Genomic DNA, 13,178 nt, shown 5'->3' with positions numbered 1-13,178 from the left:
GCAGTTCCTTCCTCGTCCCCACCTCTTACTCTATATTCTGCTTTATCCCCCTCATACCCAACCATGGCCAGTGGCACTCGCTCCAAGGCTGAACCTGACCGCAAGCAGCGTTTAGCAGATATCATGGATGAGGCTAAATTCTTTGACGATGAAGCAGAACGGAAAGAATATGTGAGATCCCAGCTTGAGGCGCTTAAAAGAGACGAAAAGGAAGAAAAAAGAAAGGAAGACGAAAAGGAAGAAAAAAGATTAGCAAGGGAGCATGAACTAGCGATGAAGGAAAAGGATAATGAAATTGCTAAAGAAAGGGAAAGAAAGGAAGCTGAAATAGCTATTGCTAAAGAAAGAGAAGTCACCGAGCGAGAAAGAGAGCAACAAATAACGGCGAGAGAAAAGATAGCCGCGGACAAAGAGAACGAGGCCGCCCGCCAGGCTTCTTCCGAGTCCCGCCCGGCTAGCCCAGCATCCTTTCAAAGTTCTTTGAACGGTCTACCCCACATGCCAATGGAGCACTTCGACGACAAGACAGAGAACATCGAAGTTTATCTTGTCCGATTTGAGGAAGTAGCACGCTTTTACGGTCTGCCAGAGGAGAAATGGTGTTTCCGGCTATCCCAATGCCTCCGAGGCAAAGCCTACGAGGTTTACTCCAAACTTCCCTCCGGCCAGCGAAAGGACTACGCAGCCCTCAAGCAGGCGCTACTCGTCCAGTTCGAGTTGACCGCCGAGGCCTACCACAAAAAGTTCAGAAGTTCCCGCCTCGAACGCAGAGAGACCTACGGCAACCTCTGCGAAAGGCTGGACAAGTACCTTGTCAGGTGGCACGCTCTCAGCCAATTGCCAGAGACTTTTGATGGCCTAGCATGCCTCATACTCTCTGAGCAGCTGTTGGAATGCATGTCCCCAGAGGTCAGAGTTTATGTCAGGGAGCAACAAGCGACCGCGCCCGCTGACATAGCTTCCGCCGCTGACCGGTACTTGAACGCCCGTAAGGACTTAAAAGGTAAAGCAACCGCGACAGACCAGCAAACAGACCAACCAACTTCTCCTGCCCAGTCCAACCTTGCTCCTAAAACTCCCCAGCAAAACCAGGCACCAGGTCGGCAATCAGCCCCTCATAGCCACAATAACCGCCCCAACCACCAGTCTCGCTATAACCAGGCCAACTACTCTCAGCATGACTCACGTCATGGCGCGCGTGACAGTAGACCCACTCCACATCGGCAGCAGCAGGCCCCACGGACCCTATCAATGGTGGCGCCAGTCCCTCAACCCTCTGTGATTGATCCATTTGACCAACTAGAGGAGGACACGTACGTCGTCTCCACGATGGCCGTGGCTCCTCAACCCACTGCCGTTGATCTCAGCAGATTAGAACTCCCACCGGTGCTACCTCACCCCATCTCTTCTCCTCCGGGAGTAGAGAACATTCTGGCTAAGTGTGTTGAGGTTTTGGGCCTATACGACTCAGGCTGTTCGTTCGGCGCGGTTATAAGTAAGGCACTGATTGACCCATCGGATCTCACTGGTGGAACAGTGACCATCCAGTCTATAGACCGTGCCACTCCTCCGCAGGTTCTACCTGTCGCGAGGGTGCACGTGGAGTGCAGATACGTACATGGCACCATTGATGCCGCCGTCATGGACACGCCAGTGTATGACTTCATTCTAGGCTCAAAATATGTTCCTCTTGGAGTAGTCAACAAACCTTACTTTTCTCTGCCCGTTGGTAGATCGACGAAGCAGAAACGTGGCAGCAACCAGCTGGTTGGAAGCCCTTGTCGCCACGCTAATACGCCTAGTCCCGACTCATCAGCGAAGCTCAAACCACTTCACCCTGGCATTGACATTGCTAGAAAGTCACGAGTTAAAGTGTGCCCGCGCACTCGTGAAGATCCACTTGACCCAGGCTACTCAGCCAAAATCATGCAACATTCCTCTGACATTGACAGTGTCAGAATGCCCCGAGGTAAGATTAACCCTTGCTCTCGTGGACTCACTTCTCTCCATGGCTCATCAGCCACTACTCCGAATCAACCTCTCCCTGGCATTGATAGTGTCAGGAAGTCACGAGGTAAGCCGAACCCTCGCGCCCGTGAAAACACTTCTCCCTATGGCTCCTCAGCCACCATTCCAAATCAACCTCCCCCTGGCATTGATAGTGTCAGGAAGTCACGAGATAAGCCGAACCCTCGCGCTCGTGAAAACACTTCTCACCCTGGCTCCTCAGCCACCATTCAATATCGACCTTCCCCTGGCATTGACCATGTCAGGAAGCCACGATGCAAGCCACATTATTGCACTCGTGGGGACGTTCTCCGGCAGAACTCCACATTCTTTATCAGGCCACTCTTCCCTGACATTGATCGTGTCAGACGATACCGAGGTAAGCTGACTACTTACTCTCGCAAAGAAGCGCCTCACAGCGGCTTCGGAGCCAAGCCCCAACGAGCACACGTGACTTGGGCACCCCGCCTAAGCCCCAATCACCCTCCCCAATCCGCCCCAGGAAGGAATGATTACTCACCCAATCGCCCAATCTACTCTCCCAAGCAACCCCAAAGGTTTCACCCAGGTGACTACATATTTAGGGACGGAAAGTAGACCACGGACAGACTTGGACAGACTCTCCTCCTGGCATGGCTACCCCTTATTTTTCCAGATTTTTTTTTTCTAATGCTGTGATAACAACTGATCTTAAAGTTAGAGTGACATCAGTCTGCTCGCACTTTATGGATCTTTCTGCGATAGATCCATCTTGGCGGCGGCGTATGTGACAAGTCAAAAACTCGCTGTCAGAGTCACTCAAATTTATCACAGCATTAATTATTATTTTTCCTTATTTATTTATTTTATTTTAATTATTTCCCCATCCAACCCCTAAATCATTCACCCGCCACACCTTTTCCTCTCTACCAGGCTAGACTTAGTCCACCACCTTGGAGAAAATTAGGCCAGTCCTTTCATTTATCTTCCCTTGACCGGGGCAAAGATACGCTCAGACCTTGATCTTATCGACAGGATGTCTGACAGCCGCGGTTGACACCACCTTGGTTTGAATACAAGCTAATCCTTCTCCCCCCCCCCCTTCTCTCACGTCTCTCTTTGATCTAAGAGATTACCCTGGTCAACATACCGCGTGATACACCAAGGTGCGTCGCTTGTCGGACTCCACCCACGTGTAAGCTAATTCTTAGCCTAGGACGTTTCCTGTGTCCGCCCACATTCTCCAGGCCTGTATATAAGTAGATTTAAATCGGGCCAGACCCTCCTTCATTCTCATACGAGCTATCGAGTCTGGACTATATCACTTATTCTTTCTCCTAGAGGAATACCTGGTGGTAAGCCGAACTTAATCACAAGTTCCATCTCAATTACTTTGTGCTATTTCCATTGGATATTATCATGTGTATTTTGCCTAGTTCATTTATATTTAATTAGTGCATTGTGTATTTCTCACTGGCCCTCCATCAGGTGTCTGCCTAATTGTTTGATATCAAGAATCACCTACTATTTATGTGCTGAGTGCTATCCAGCATTGCACTGTCCTACTGAGACCTGCCTATTTATCGGATCACTTACCCGCCTATTTGCCTACTGGCCTATCTATGTGCTTAGTGCTAATCAGCGCTGCACTTGCCTAGTTGCTATCAAGAATCACCTATTGCCTAGTTACTGGATCAACGATCCATTTACCTGCAGTTGTGCCTAGTGCTATTCAGCGCTGCATTTGCCTACTGAGATCTACTCAACTCTACCACTTGGCGCTATCGGCATTGCTCGCCTATTCGACAGCCCACCTGTCAAGCTATTAGGTGCGACGTCCCTATGGATTCAGATCTGGGTGAGACGTCATAGCTACGCCAACCCTCTGCAACTCACTGGACATATCCTGTCAACTACGCTGCCCACGGCAGATCAGCTCTGCCCGCAGTAACCTTGTGCCCACGGTAGCCGGCCACCCGCCCTACTGTGCCCACTACAGATAATAGATTTTGGGGATTGAGACTCCACAAGAACTATATCGCCGGCGTCCCTCTATCCGCTAGAGCGCCACCTCCAGCTGCAGAACCTCAAGCCAGGACACAGCCAGCTGCGACATCAACAGGAATACCAGCTAAGTCAGAGGACAAAGTGACATACTCTCTTATTATGTGCAAGAGTGATGATTAAACATAGGATATACTAGAGATAGATGCAAACCCCCCCCCCTTTTTATTATTATATGTATATTTATGTAAATAAATATCCTTTATTTTAACTTTTGTATCTATCTTTCATTGCTTTGTCTCGTTGCGTGTCTGCTCCCGATTCATATGCTGATAAGTGGGGTGTGATAGCATTAAAAATAATTATCCCCTAGACATAAAACGTGCCAAACACACGTCACATTTCCCCACCTGTCACAAATGGGTTGCCTGAGCTAGCCAGGAAAACCAGTGACTTGGCAGAATTTGAGTCATTGGTTATTATGCATGACTAAATGCATGAGGCGTAGGACGTAATCATCTTCTTTTTTTGAAGTAACGTCTGTATTATATAAGATAAGATAACATAGAAATTTTAGAAAATTAAAGTTAAAAAAGAAAGAACTATAAACGTTTGTTTAGACTTCTTTATCACACAAAGGCTTCGTGGTGGATAAGTAGTGGGTAAGAATTATCCAAGACATCTAAGGCCGCACTAACATCAGTTAGATACAGTAAAAATATGGCTTTGTGCTGACTAACAAGTCCATAGACAAAGTTTACATTATTTGCAAGGTAAGAGTGGGGCAATAAGGCATATGTTAATTTTATATATTTTTTTTTTTTTTTTTTTTGCAAAATATTTTGTCTAGTAAAGAGTCTTTCATTTTGTTTATTCTATAATACAAAGCAAAAAAAAATGCAAACGACAATCCCTAAATTCCAAGAGCATAGTTAAGGAAGATTTTAATTTTAAAACCCACTCCAAAGTTTACAATATAAAAAAGCGAATTACACAGTCAAAATTCAATGGGCGTAGACAAAGTGGTTTTGAGATTAAATTCCCCCCCCTCTTCAGTAGGGTTTCAAGCTAAAAAATACCTCTTTAATATATTTTTAAAAAAAGCAAACTACGCACTCAAAATGTTATCAGGGTAGCTAAAAGGGTTTTGACTCAGTTTTTTTGTTTAAACCCCCCTTCATCGGAATAAAAATAACTCTTCAATATGAAAAAAAAAGCATATTATGCATTCAAAATTACACACTCTTAAATCTATGAGCGTAGCCAAAGGGGTTTTGAGTTTAAACCCCCCGCCAGCGGGGTTTGAAGCTAAAAAATACATCTTTAATATAACAAAAGCAAATTACGCTTTCCAAACGCTTGAGCGTTGCCAAAAGAGGTTTTGAGTTTAAACCCCTGCGCCCATTCTTTTGGCAGACTTCTTTTACTTAAAGACAAATATATTTCTAATCACATGGACAAAATAAGAGTTGCCTGCTGTGAATGAAATATAACAGAATACAATTGAGAAATGAATTCTAGAAAGCTAACATTCTAAAATAGTTTACAAACCGTTAAAGGCGTAGGCCCAGAATAAAACACAGCTATTTCTTGAAGTCCCATCTCATAGACGAGTCTCTCCCCTTTAAATCTCACATTGTACAGGACAGGTCCTGTTAGGGCGGACATCCTGAAGTTGAATTTCCAGTTCATGTATGTCACCTTAAAGAAAATGTAAGCTATGTGCATTTAATTATATGCATAAGTTACAGGCATTTCATTGGCTTTTACAAATATATATTTTATTTGAAACTTTAAATACATACATTTTTACAAATCTTATATCAACACCATCTGTCTATCTGGTAACATTTTTGAACATATTATTTCTCACACTTCCTTTTCACAAATCAATTAGGAATTCTGTGCAGTTCTTCAATGTTCCCAACAATTATTCATTGCTCTTAAGAGCAACAAGAATTAACTAATTAGTTAATTTAAATAGTGGTAATAAATTATTTTTGTTTTATAAATAAAAAGGGAAAATATCAAATAGTATTGAGATATATGGCTGATATTTTTAGTTTTTCCCCTTAGTTAAGCTTTTTTAAAACTCTTTCTTATATTTTTCTTGTTTCCTGAATAGTTTTCAGGTAAAGTAAAACTGTTGACTCAACGTTCCTCTTTTAACTTGACAAACTCTGCTTAAGTTTGATGGAACTTATTTGTTTGTTTGTTCATCAGCTAAAGAGGACGCCGCTCGGGCAGTGCGCCTTCAAACCTCCTTTACTTTCCCCAACTTAAGTTAAGTACCTATTAGGTATCGCTATAATAGCAATGTCTTTGATTCCGAAGATTAAGGATACTATGCAGACCCAATTGCGACCCGCATATTTTCCCGCACGTCGTGCAGACAAAGCCCTTGTACGCTGGCTGTCTTATCTACGTTTTCTTTACGTCTTCTGTAACTGTCTTCAATAATGTCTTTTCTTTGAGTCTCAAATGTTTGCCCCGCAGCCTTTGTACGAGTTCTCCCTCCAACTGTCTCTCTCAAAGGCCATCTGTTGCCAGCTATTTCAATTATATCAGTGAGGCCGAAATTGCGTCTGAGTTGATCTTTATAGCGCTTACGTGGAATGGGGGGGGGGAGCACCTTATGACGCTATCCTCCTTTAAGTTCGTCAAAGAAGATCGCCTTCTGTTTGCGTTCCCATGTGGTATCGCTATGTTCTCAAATCAAACACACAGCTTTTGCCAGTATTTGAACTCTTGAACGTTGGTTCATAAGCCGAGCTGATATCTATGGCCGTTAGTTATTGTGGTATTTGATGTCATTTATGTCATTCCCATAATGAGGTCAATTACAACAATTCCCATATAGATAGCGTTATGTTATCTAATTGATGTTTTATATCCATTGCTTTAGTATAATTCATACATTTACCACGAAATGAACTGGCTGGACGCTGAAATAAATGTTTGAAAGTTTACAAATAACAAATAACATTGCGGCTTTCTAAAAAGTAAATAATAATACAAACGATTTTTTGTTGACTTAAAGTGTTAAACTCTTTATTGAACAAGATGATCCTATTGTATAACGTAAACTTACCTCCCTGTTGACCAAGGAATATCTTTTCCCATCAGGCTCCACTTGGAGTGGAGGTCTTTGAGGTTTCTGTGGAACTGGATCACCTCGTAGTTGTAAACTTGAGAAAAGTTCTGCGTTGTCCACCAGTTTGTGCAATACTATCTTATGAATTCTGTTGTAATGACGAAAATATTAGTCGATAAAAATATAAGAAAATGATAAAACTAGTAGAAAGTTCTGGAAAAGTGAAATCATCAATAAGTTTTAAAGATTAGGGTAGATTCAGAATTTAGAAGATCTTTGTCACGAGTCGAGTCTGTGACCTATTTCGACCAGTTTCTTGAAGCTCAAGGTCAAGCCAGTGCTGTCCAGCGTAAGAAGTTAATTTTAGGCATCCAATCAAAGAAAGAGGATAAGGGAAAAAAATAGCATAAGTCAGCTTCTACAAGGTCAAAGTTACTAAAATAATAAGGGGAGAAGTGTCCATGATTCTGGAATGTACGATTAAGAAAGGTATAAATTAGGGGAAAGTCAGTTAGACGGGGTCCTCGCTTAGAATGGTTTGATAGAGTGGTAGGTCCTCGCTTAGTCCTCACTTAGTAATAGTTTGGTAGAGTAATATTAGCGGGTCCATTAATTAAAGTTTCATTAGTTGAAGTAATATTATTAGTTGAAGCTGAATGTTATACTAAGTGAAGTTTCATGTATCTTTAAGTTTTATTTATGAAGTATCAAGTCAAGTTGTTATTGAATTGAAAAGTTAACTTTATGTGAAAGTTGAAGCAGTATTATTAAAGAAGTTTGGAAATAAATACAGAGATGTTTCTTTACTTCATTGAATTGTCAAGTTTGATAATATAATCACCGGCAAGTGTGATCGTCACAATCGTATAGACAATGTCGTAAAGATTCTAAATTTTGTAAAGATTTGATAGACTCAGTCTTTATAGATTGATAGATTCAAAAATGTGATATTGCTAGATTTTAAAAAGTTTTTAAGAACTTCAATACACAAACAATGTTCTAAAAATCTAATTGAAAAAAATTATATTTAGATTTCAAAACTGTATCTCGCATTCTACAGCATGTCTTATTTATATCTCATTGTTCATGAGGCCAGAGGCGTAATGAGCAAAACATGAGTCCGGGGGCAAGGTACTTTATTGGCGCCCCTTCCCCCTATTACCATGAACATATATAGGTACCCCTCTGAGGATAGTGCCCGGCGCAACGTGCCCCTTACCCCAGCTCTCTCACTACGCCTCTGCATGGGACATAATCAGTTGAAACGAAAAACAAATCGAAGTTTTTCTTTTTAAATTGAATTCTTACTTGTTGTTCTGATATTGATCAATCAAATGTCCAACACTGTTAAACATTTGACCCGCATACCAAAGTTTTTCAATTCTCCATCTGCTGGCATCTGCGTCGTCCAAATTAATAAGGATGCCAAAATCAACGGGGTGAATGGAACTAAAGGGCAAGTCATAGCTGAAACTCATCCATGCCCGTCTGTGGATTGTACACATTTTAGTTTATAACAGGATTCATCACGTATGTATATAATAGTAAGGCTTGTCTTCGAGTACGAAGTAAGTAATGCAGTATTTACCGTGAACACGCATCCTCATCTGTGACCTACATATTTTGCCACACATAAGGCAAGCATAACCATTGTCCGCCGATGGTCGATTAAGATTTTTTTTTCTCCGTCTGCGCCAGTCCTCGGTAGCGGATTTTCCTTTTGTCTCAAATGTGTATACCCCGGCCTTTGTGAGTGACCTCCAGCTGTCTCGTTCGGAAGCTGCATGTAACTATGTGCTCTCTTCTATGTCAGCTAAGGCAAGTTGGCGTCTAAGATGGTCTTTAAAGCGTTTCCGTGGGGCACATCTATTACGTCGGCCACCTTTTAGCTCACCAAAATAGACTTCTTTTGGCATACTTTCGCCCCCCATACGGGATATACGTGCCCTAAAAGACCGCAGCTATGTCCTTGCGAACGCCGCTATGGACAGTATAGCGGAACTTTATTGTCCGACAGTTACGTATGTATATGGTGCTGTCAGATTTTTTTTTTTGGTAAAATAAACTGGCAGTAATTGAAGCAGCGAAAACAATTAAAGTTAGTAGTTTTTTTTTTTAATTTTCAAGTTAGGATTAGGAGTAGGCTTTTGTTCCCTAAGAAAAGTCTTTAATATGCTTGAACTAAAACAAATAAAGACAATTGATTTGAGTATTGATTTTACACGATAAAGTCGTAAAAATGTAAATGACATGCAAGTAATGATCTGTCAGTATAAGATAACAAAATCATGTATTTCTCAACTGGGCTTCCTCACCCATGTAAAACACTGCACTCATCTTTTATCTTCGGAATCAAGACATCGCCATTATTAATTAGCTGTAAAAGTCATTATACAATTACAAAGTGATCTACCTTTTATTACTGTCTCCTAGAAAAGCTGTTCCCACGGGCAGGAAACCAAACGTTAGGCAAGCAGGAGAGTGTGGCGGTAAACAAAAGGTTGAGTTGTAGCTCTCCATTAAAATCTGGTAGATCTTGGAAGAAATTAGAAAAGTATAATGTTAGGAGGTGAATTGTCAATCAATTAAATATACTTTATTGCATGCTTTTTTTTTTTTTTTTTTAGAAATTACTTTGTTTTCGCTGATGGTCTACTTTTGTTATACCGGTATTCACTGAGAGCGATTAGCTTTTTCCCAGTCAGGAGTGTCGACTTCGAATTCCTCAGCTTCGATAGACTTCCTCGTGGTTACACCAGAATCCATGCAGCCTATACAATCCATCTAGCTATCTAGTTATACTCATGGTTTAACTATCACCTATCCATTAGTCTTTTGAACCTTCGGGGCACCACATATGAGCTGTTGACGTCTTTCTCTGTTTTCTTTGCTTTGGAAAGAATCTTTTTCAATGACAGGCCTGTTCATTCTTTTATTTTTGTTTTCCCATCACTTTCTCTGTAAGCCTTTTGTTTTCTTTTTTTCGAGTATTTTCCATGAAGGAAGATCTTTGAAAGCCCTGAGGACCTAGTGATATGATCATAAAGATTTAGGCTGGGTTTTCATCAGTCGTTAGCAGGTCATCGTGGAAGCCTATTGGGGTTAGGGTTAAGGTTAGCCTAAATCAGAAACACATGCACACTTTACATATAAGAAAAATATCGCTTTAATCTTGTTTTAATAATTGTTAAGTGTGTGCTTACAAATTGCACAGGCCTAGCAGGCTTACATTTTGTCATTCATTTGAAAAACTAAAATAAAACACATGTATCTGCTTTAAAAAAGTGATAGCTGCTAGTCTCTGTGCACGGTGAGAACCTTTGACGACATAAACCAAATTTGATACAGGCAATAGTCAAATATAATAGCTTTATTTAAAGTTTTTCATAACTTACTCAGACAGACAGAGGAACAAATGAACAGACAAGGAGCATAAATCATATTGCAACTTTTCGATACGATGGCCGGTAGAAATGAACTTACTGACTGGTTCAGTGGCTTTAATATATAGACATCAATAAAGTGAAATTCAGTTTTGTCATACGGTCTGAAAAAAAACAAAGGTTCATACCAAATACATGACCATACAGATTTCTATAAAAATGCTGACAACAAAAAGGTAGGGGAAAAAAATTCAGTCTAGAATTACATCAGTGGTTTCCAAACTTATAGTGTAGACCCCTAGCCATATTTTCCATTTTTCGGTAGACTCCCTGCTTAACTAATATTGCATTGTTGAAAATCAACCGCTTTAAATGTTTTTTAAATGTTTGTTTTTTTTCCCCATGATTGCGAAATCTTATATATGTTTAATGAAATGTACATTAAAGCAAAGTGACATACAATTTAATATGTACTACATGGATTTATCAAACAAAAGAAACCCAAGCACTGTACCACTTAGCCACTACGACCCAAGTATCTGACAAGTACCAGCTCTAATCTTTCTAAAGCCAGAAGAGCTGCTATCTCTGGCAAAATCAATTGTTCGCATATAATGTGATGTTATTCGTATTTAGTTATAAGTAGAGATATTGTGGAGGCGCGGTGGCCGAGTGGTAAAGGACTTAGTCTCCAAACCGAAGGGTCCTGCGTTTGAATCTCTTTGGAGACTTCTTTTCGAAACTTGTAGGGCACCCTTGAGTACACCCAACACTAATGGTTACCTGACATTAGTTGGGTAAAGTAAAGCGGTTTGTCGTTGTGCTGGTCACATAACACCCAAGTTAACCGCCGTCTATGAAAATAGATGACAAATATTATCTGCCCTATAGATCGCAAGGTCCGAAACGGAAACTTGACTTATATATTGTAATAAGTGGCAACAATAAAAAAAAAAAAGGATCGGAAGCTTATTTTCGAAATAAAAAGGTCTCTTTTGGAGATAGAGTTACAGTCCCTGATACTTTGTAGTCTTTTGTAGTTTATAGTTTCTGATATTCATGCTGAAATTATTGAGACCTGTATTTTTACCTACATAAGTGATTCACTTCAGGGGTCAATCTTGAGTTTGTGTTTCCTAACAAACTTTCTTTGTAATCTTGTTTATGTTATAATTTATGAATTTGGCAAAACTGACATACGATACGACACAAACACACTTATAAGTAGGCCTTGTAAACGCTCTCTCTAACCTATAAGCAAATGGTACTGGATTTTTACGACCAGGTAAACGTATTAGTTGACAGACTTGCACATCTGGCAGAGGGCCACACTTGTATTCTTCCACAACAGGTGGAGATTTGTCACCCCTGAACATCATTACTCTGGCTTCTCTTGGAGGCTGCGGTCCTGAAAAACGTTAGAACATTAGTGTATGCTAGTTTCCAATTTAGCACTTATCTATTTATAGATCTAGGTATTAGTTAAATATTGTAGAGAAGTATTTTTTTGTTTTTAATTTTAACACATTCAACCTACAAATAAATACTATAAGTAGCAATACAAGTTATCAACATATCTTTTTAAAAATGCATATTCAATAAATCTTCATAAAATATCTTCGACTCTCTTTCTTTCTCTAATCTCTCTCTCCTCTCTCTTTTTCTTTTTCTCTTTCTTAGCAGAAGCGGTCTTAACAATGCGGGGGCTAATAACAGTAGAACGATGTGCTGAAGATGACAAAAGATTATCTTTATCGCGGGGCTTCCGTATGGCGAGGGGCTTGGGGCGGTTGTCCCACTCGCTACCCCAAAAGGAATTCTCTGCTTTTAGAAGTCTATGAATGTTGGTCATGAAAGGTGCAAGCCCTTATTTCAATTCCACTCAACTTATCTATATAACACATATACATTCGGCATAGGCATTACAACAATATATGTTATATATATACATACATACACTTTTCCCCTTTTCCATTAGTTATATTTGTTAAGAAATGGCCTGAATTAATTAAAACACACCGAATCACCGAATCATGGTCATGACGATTGAAGGTGACTTTACATTGAAAGTATTGAACATGGAGAAAACAAAACAAACGTATTTTTCCAATTAAGTTCTAAAACGTAAATAACAATATATACATAATTATATCTAATCAGTAGATGATCATCGATCTGATCAAGGACCAAAGTACGTCATAAGTGATAGCCTGGTCAATACTTTAATGGAGCACAGAAGAATGACACAAGTTCCATTGTTTTACAAATGCATGCTACACAATCAAGTGCATCATGTTAGATACAAAATCCCTAATCAGCCAAATTGCGATCTGGCCGGTCATTTCGCGAACTGGTCGTTTTCGCTTCACAATAACCGGCCAATGTGTAATGTTAATTGGCTACACGTCTCGGCCATTGCGCCATATGAAACATTACATTATTAATCTGACAATTCGCGACTATCACAATATTAAGCAATCATAAAACCTACTTAGTACAACTATGTTATTAAACTTAGAATATGCAATATTGAAAACTCACCAATTCCTTTTAAAAAGCTCAAAGTGTTCTCCTTTGAGGGAGGGTAAAGGTCAGCCATATAAATATAACTGGAATTTATTATTCGTGTTTCAAATTTGGATGTATTGATTTGCGTATCATTTTCGAGAAATTCTCTCAACTTAAAGAAATGTAAAGAACATAGTATAATC

The 13,178-nt window shown here is 40.2% G+C and overlaps 1 protein-coding gene across 6 annotated transcripts in view; it reads right to left on the bottom strand.

Moving 5' to 3' along the window:
* The window catches only part of LOC106051892 (putative amine oxidase [copper-containing]), a 41,012-nt gene that overhangs the window by 13,977 nt on the left and 13,857 nt on the right, over positions 1 to 13,178 (bottom strand). For 4 of the 6 annotated variants that reach the window (XM_056004332.1, XM_056004333.1, XM_056004334.1 and 1 more), the window contains 7 exons: positions 13,009 to 13,147; positions 11,719 to 11,875; positions 10,568 to 10,631; positions 9,498 to 9,619; positions 8,393 to 8,572; positions 7,082 to 7,232; positions 5,542 to 5,691 (listed from right to left, as the gene is read on the bottom strand). In XM_056004332.1, the coding sequence (XP_055860307.1) occupies positions 5,542 to 5,691; positions 7,082 to 7,232; positions 8,393 to 8,572; positions 9,498 to 9,619; positions 10,568 to 10,631; positions 11,719 to 11,875; positions 13,009 to 13,147 (963 nt within the window). The other 2 variants (XM_056004338.1, XM_056004339.1) reach the window with 2 other exon arrangements.

Source organism: Biomphalaria glabrata, chromosome 11 (genome assembly GCF_947242115.1).
Source record: "Biomphalaria glabrata chromosome 11, xgBioGlab47.1, whole genome shotgun sequence".
Lineage (NCBI taxonomy): Eukaryota > Metazoa > Mollusca > Gastropoda > Planorbidae > Biomphalaria > Biomphalaria glabrata.
This window is presented reverse-complemented; position numbering and strand designations above follow the sequence as displayed.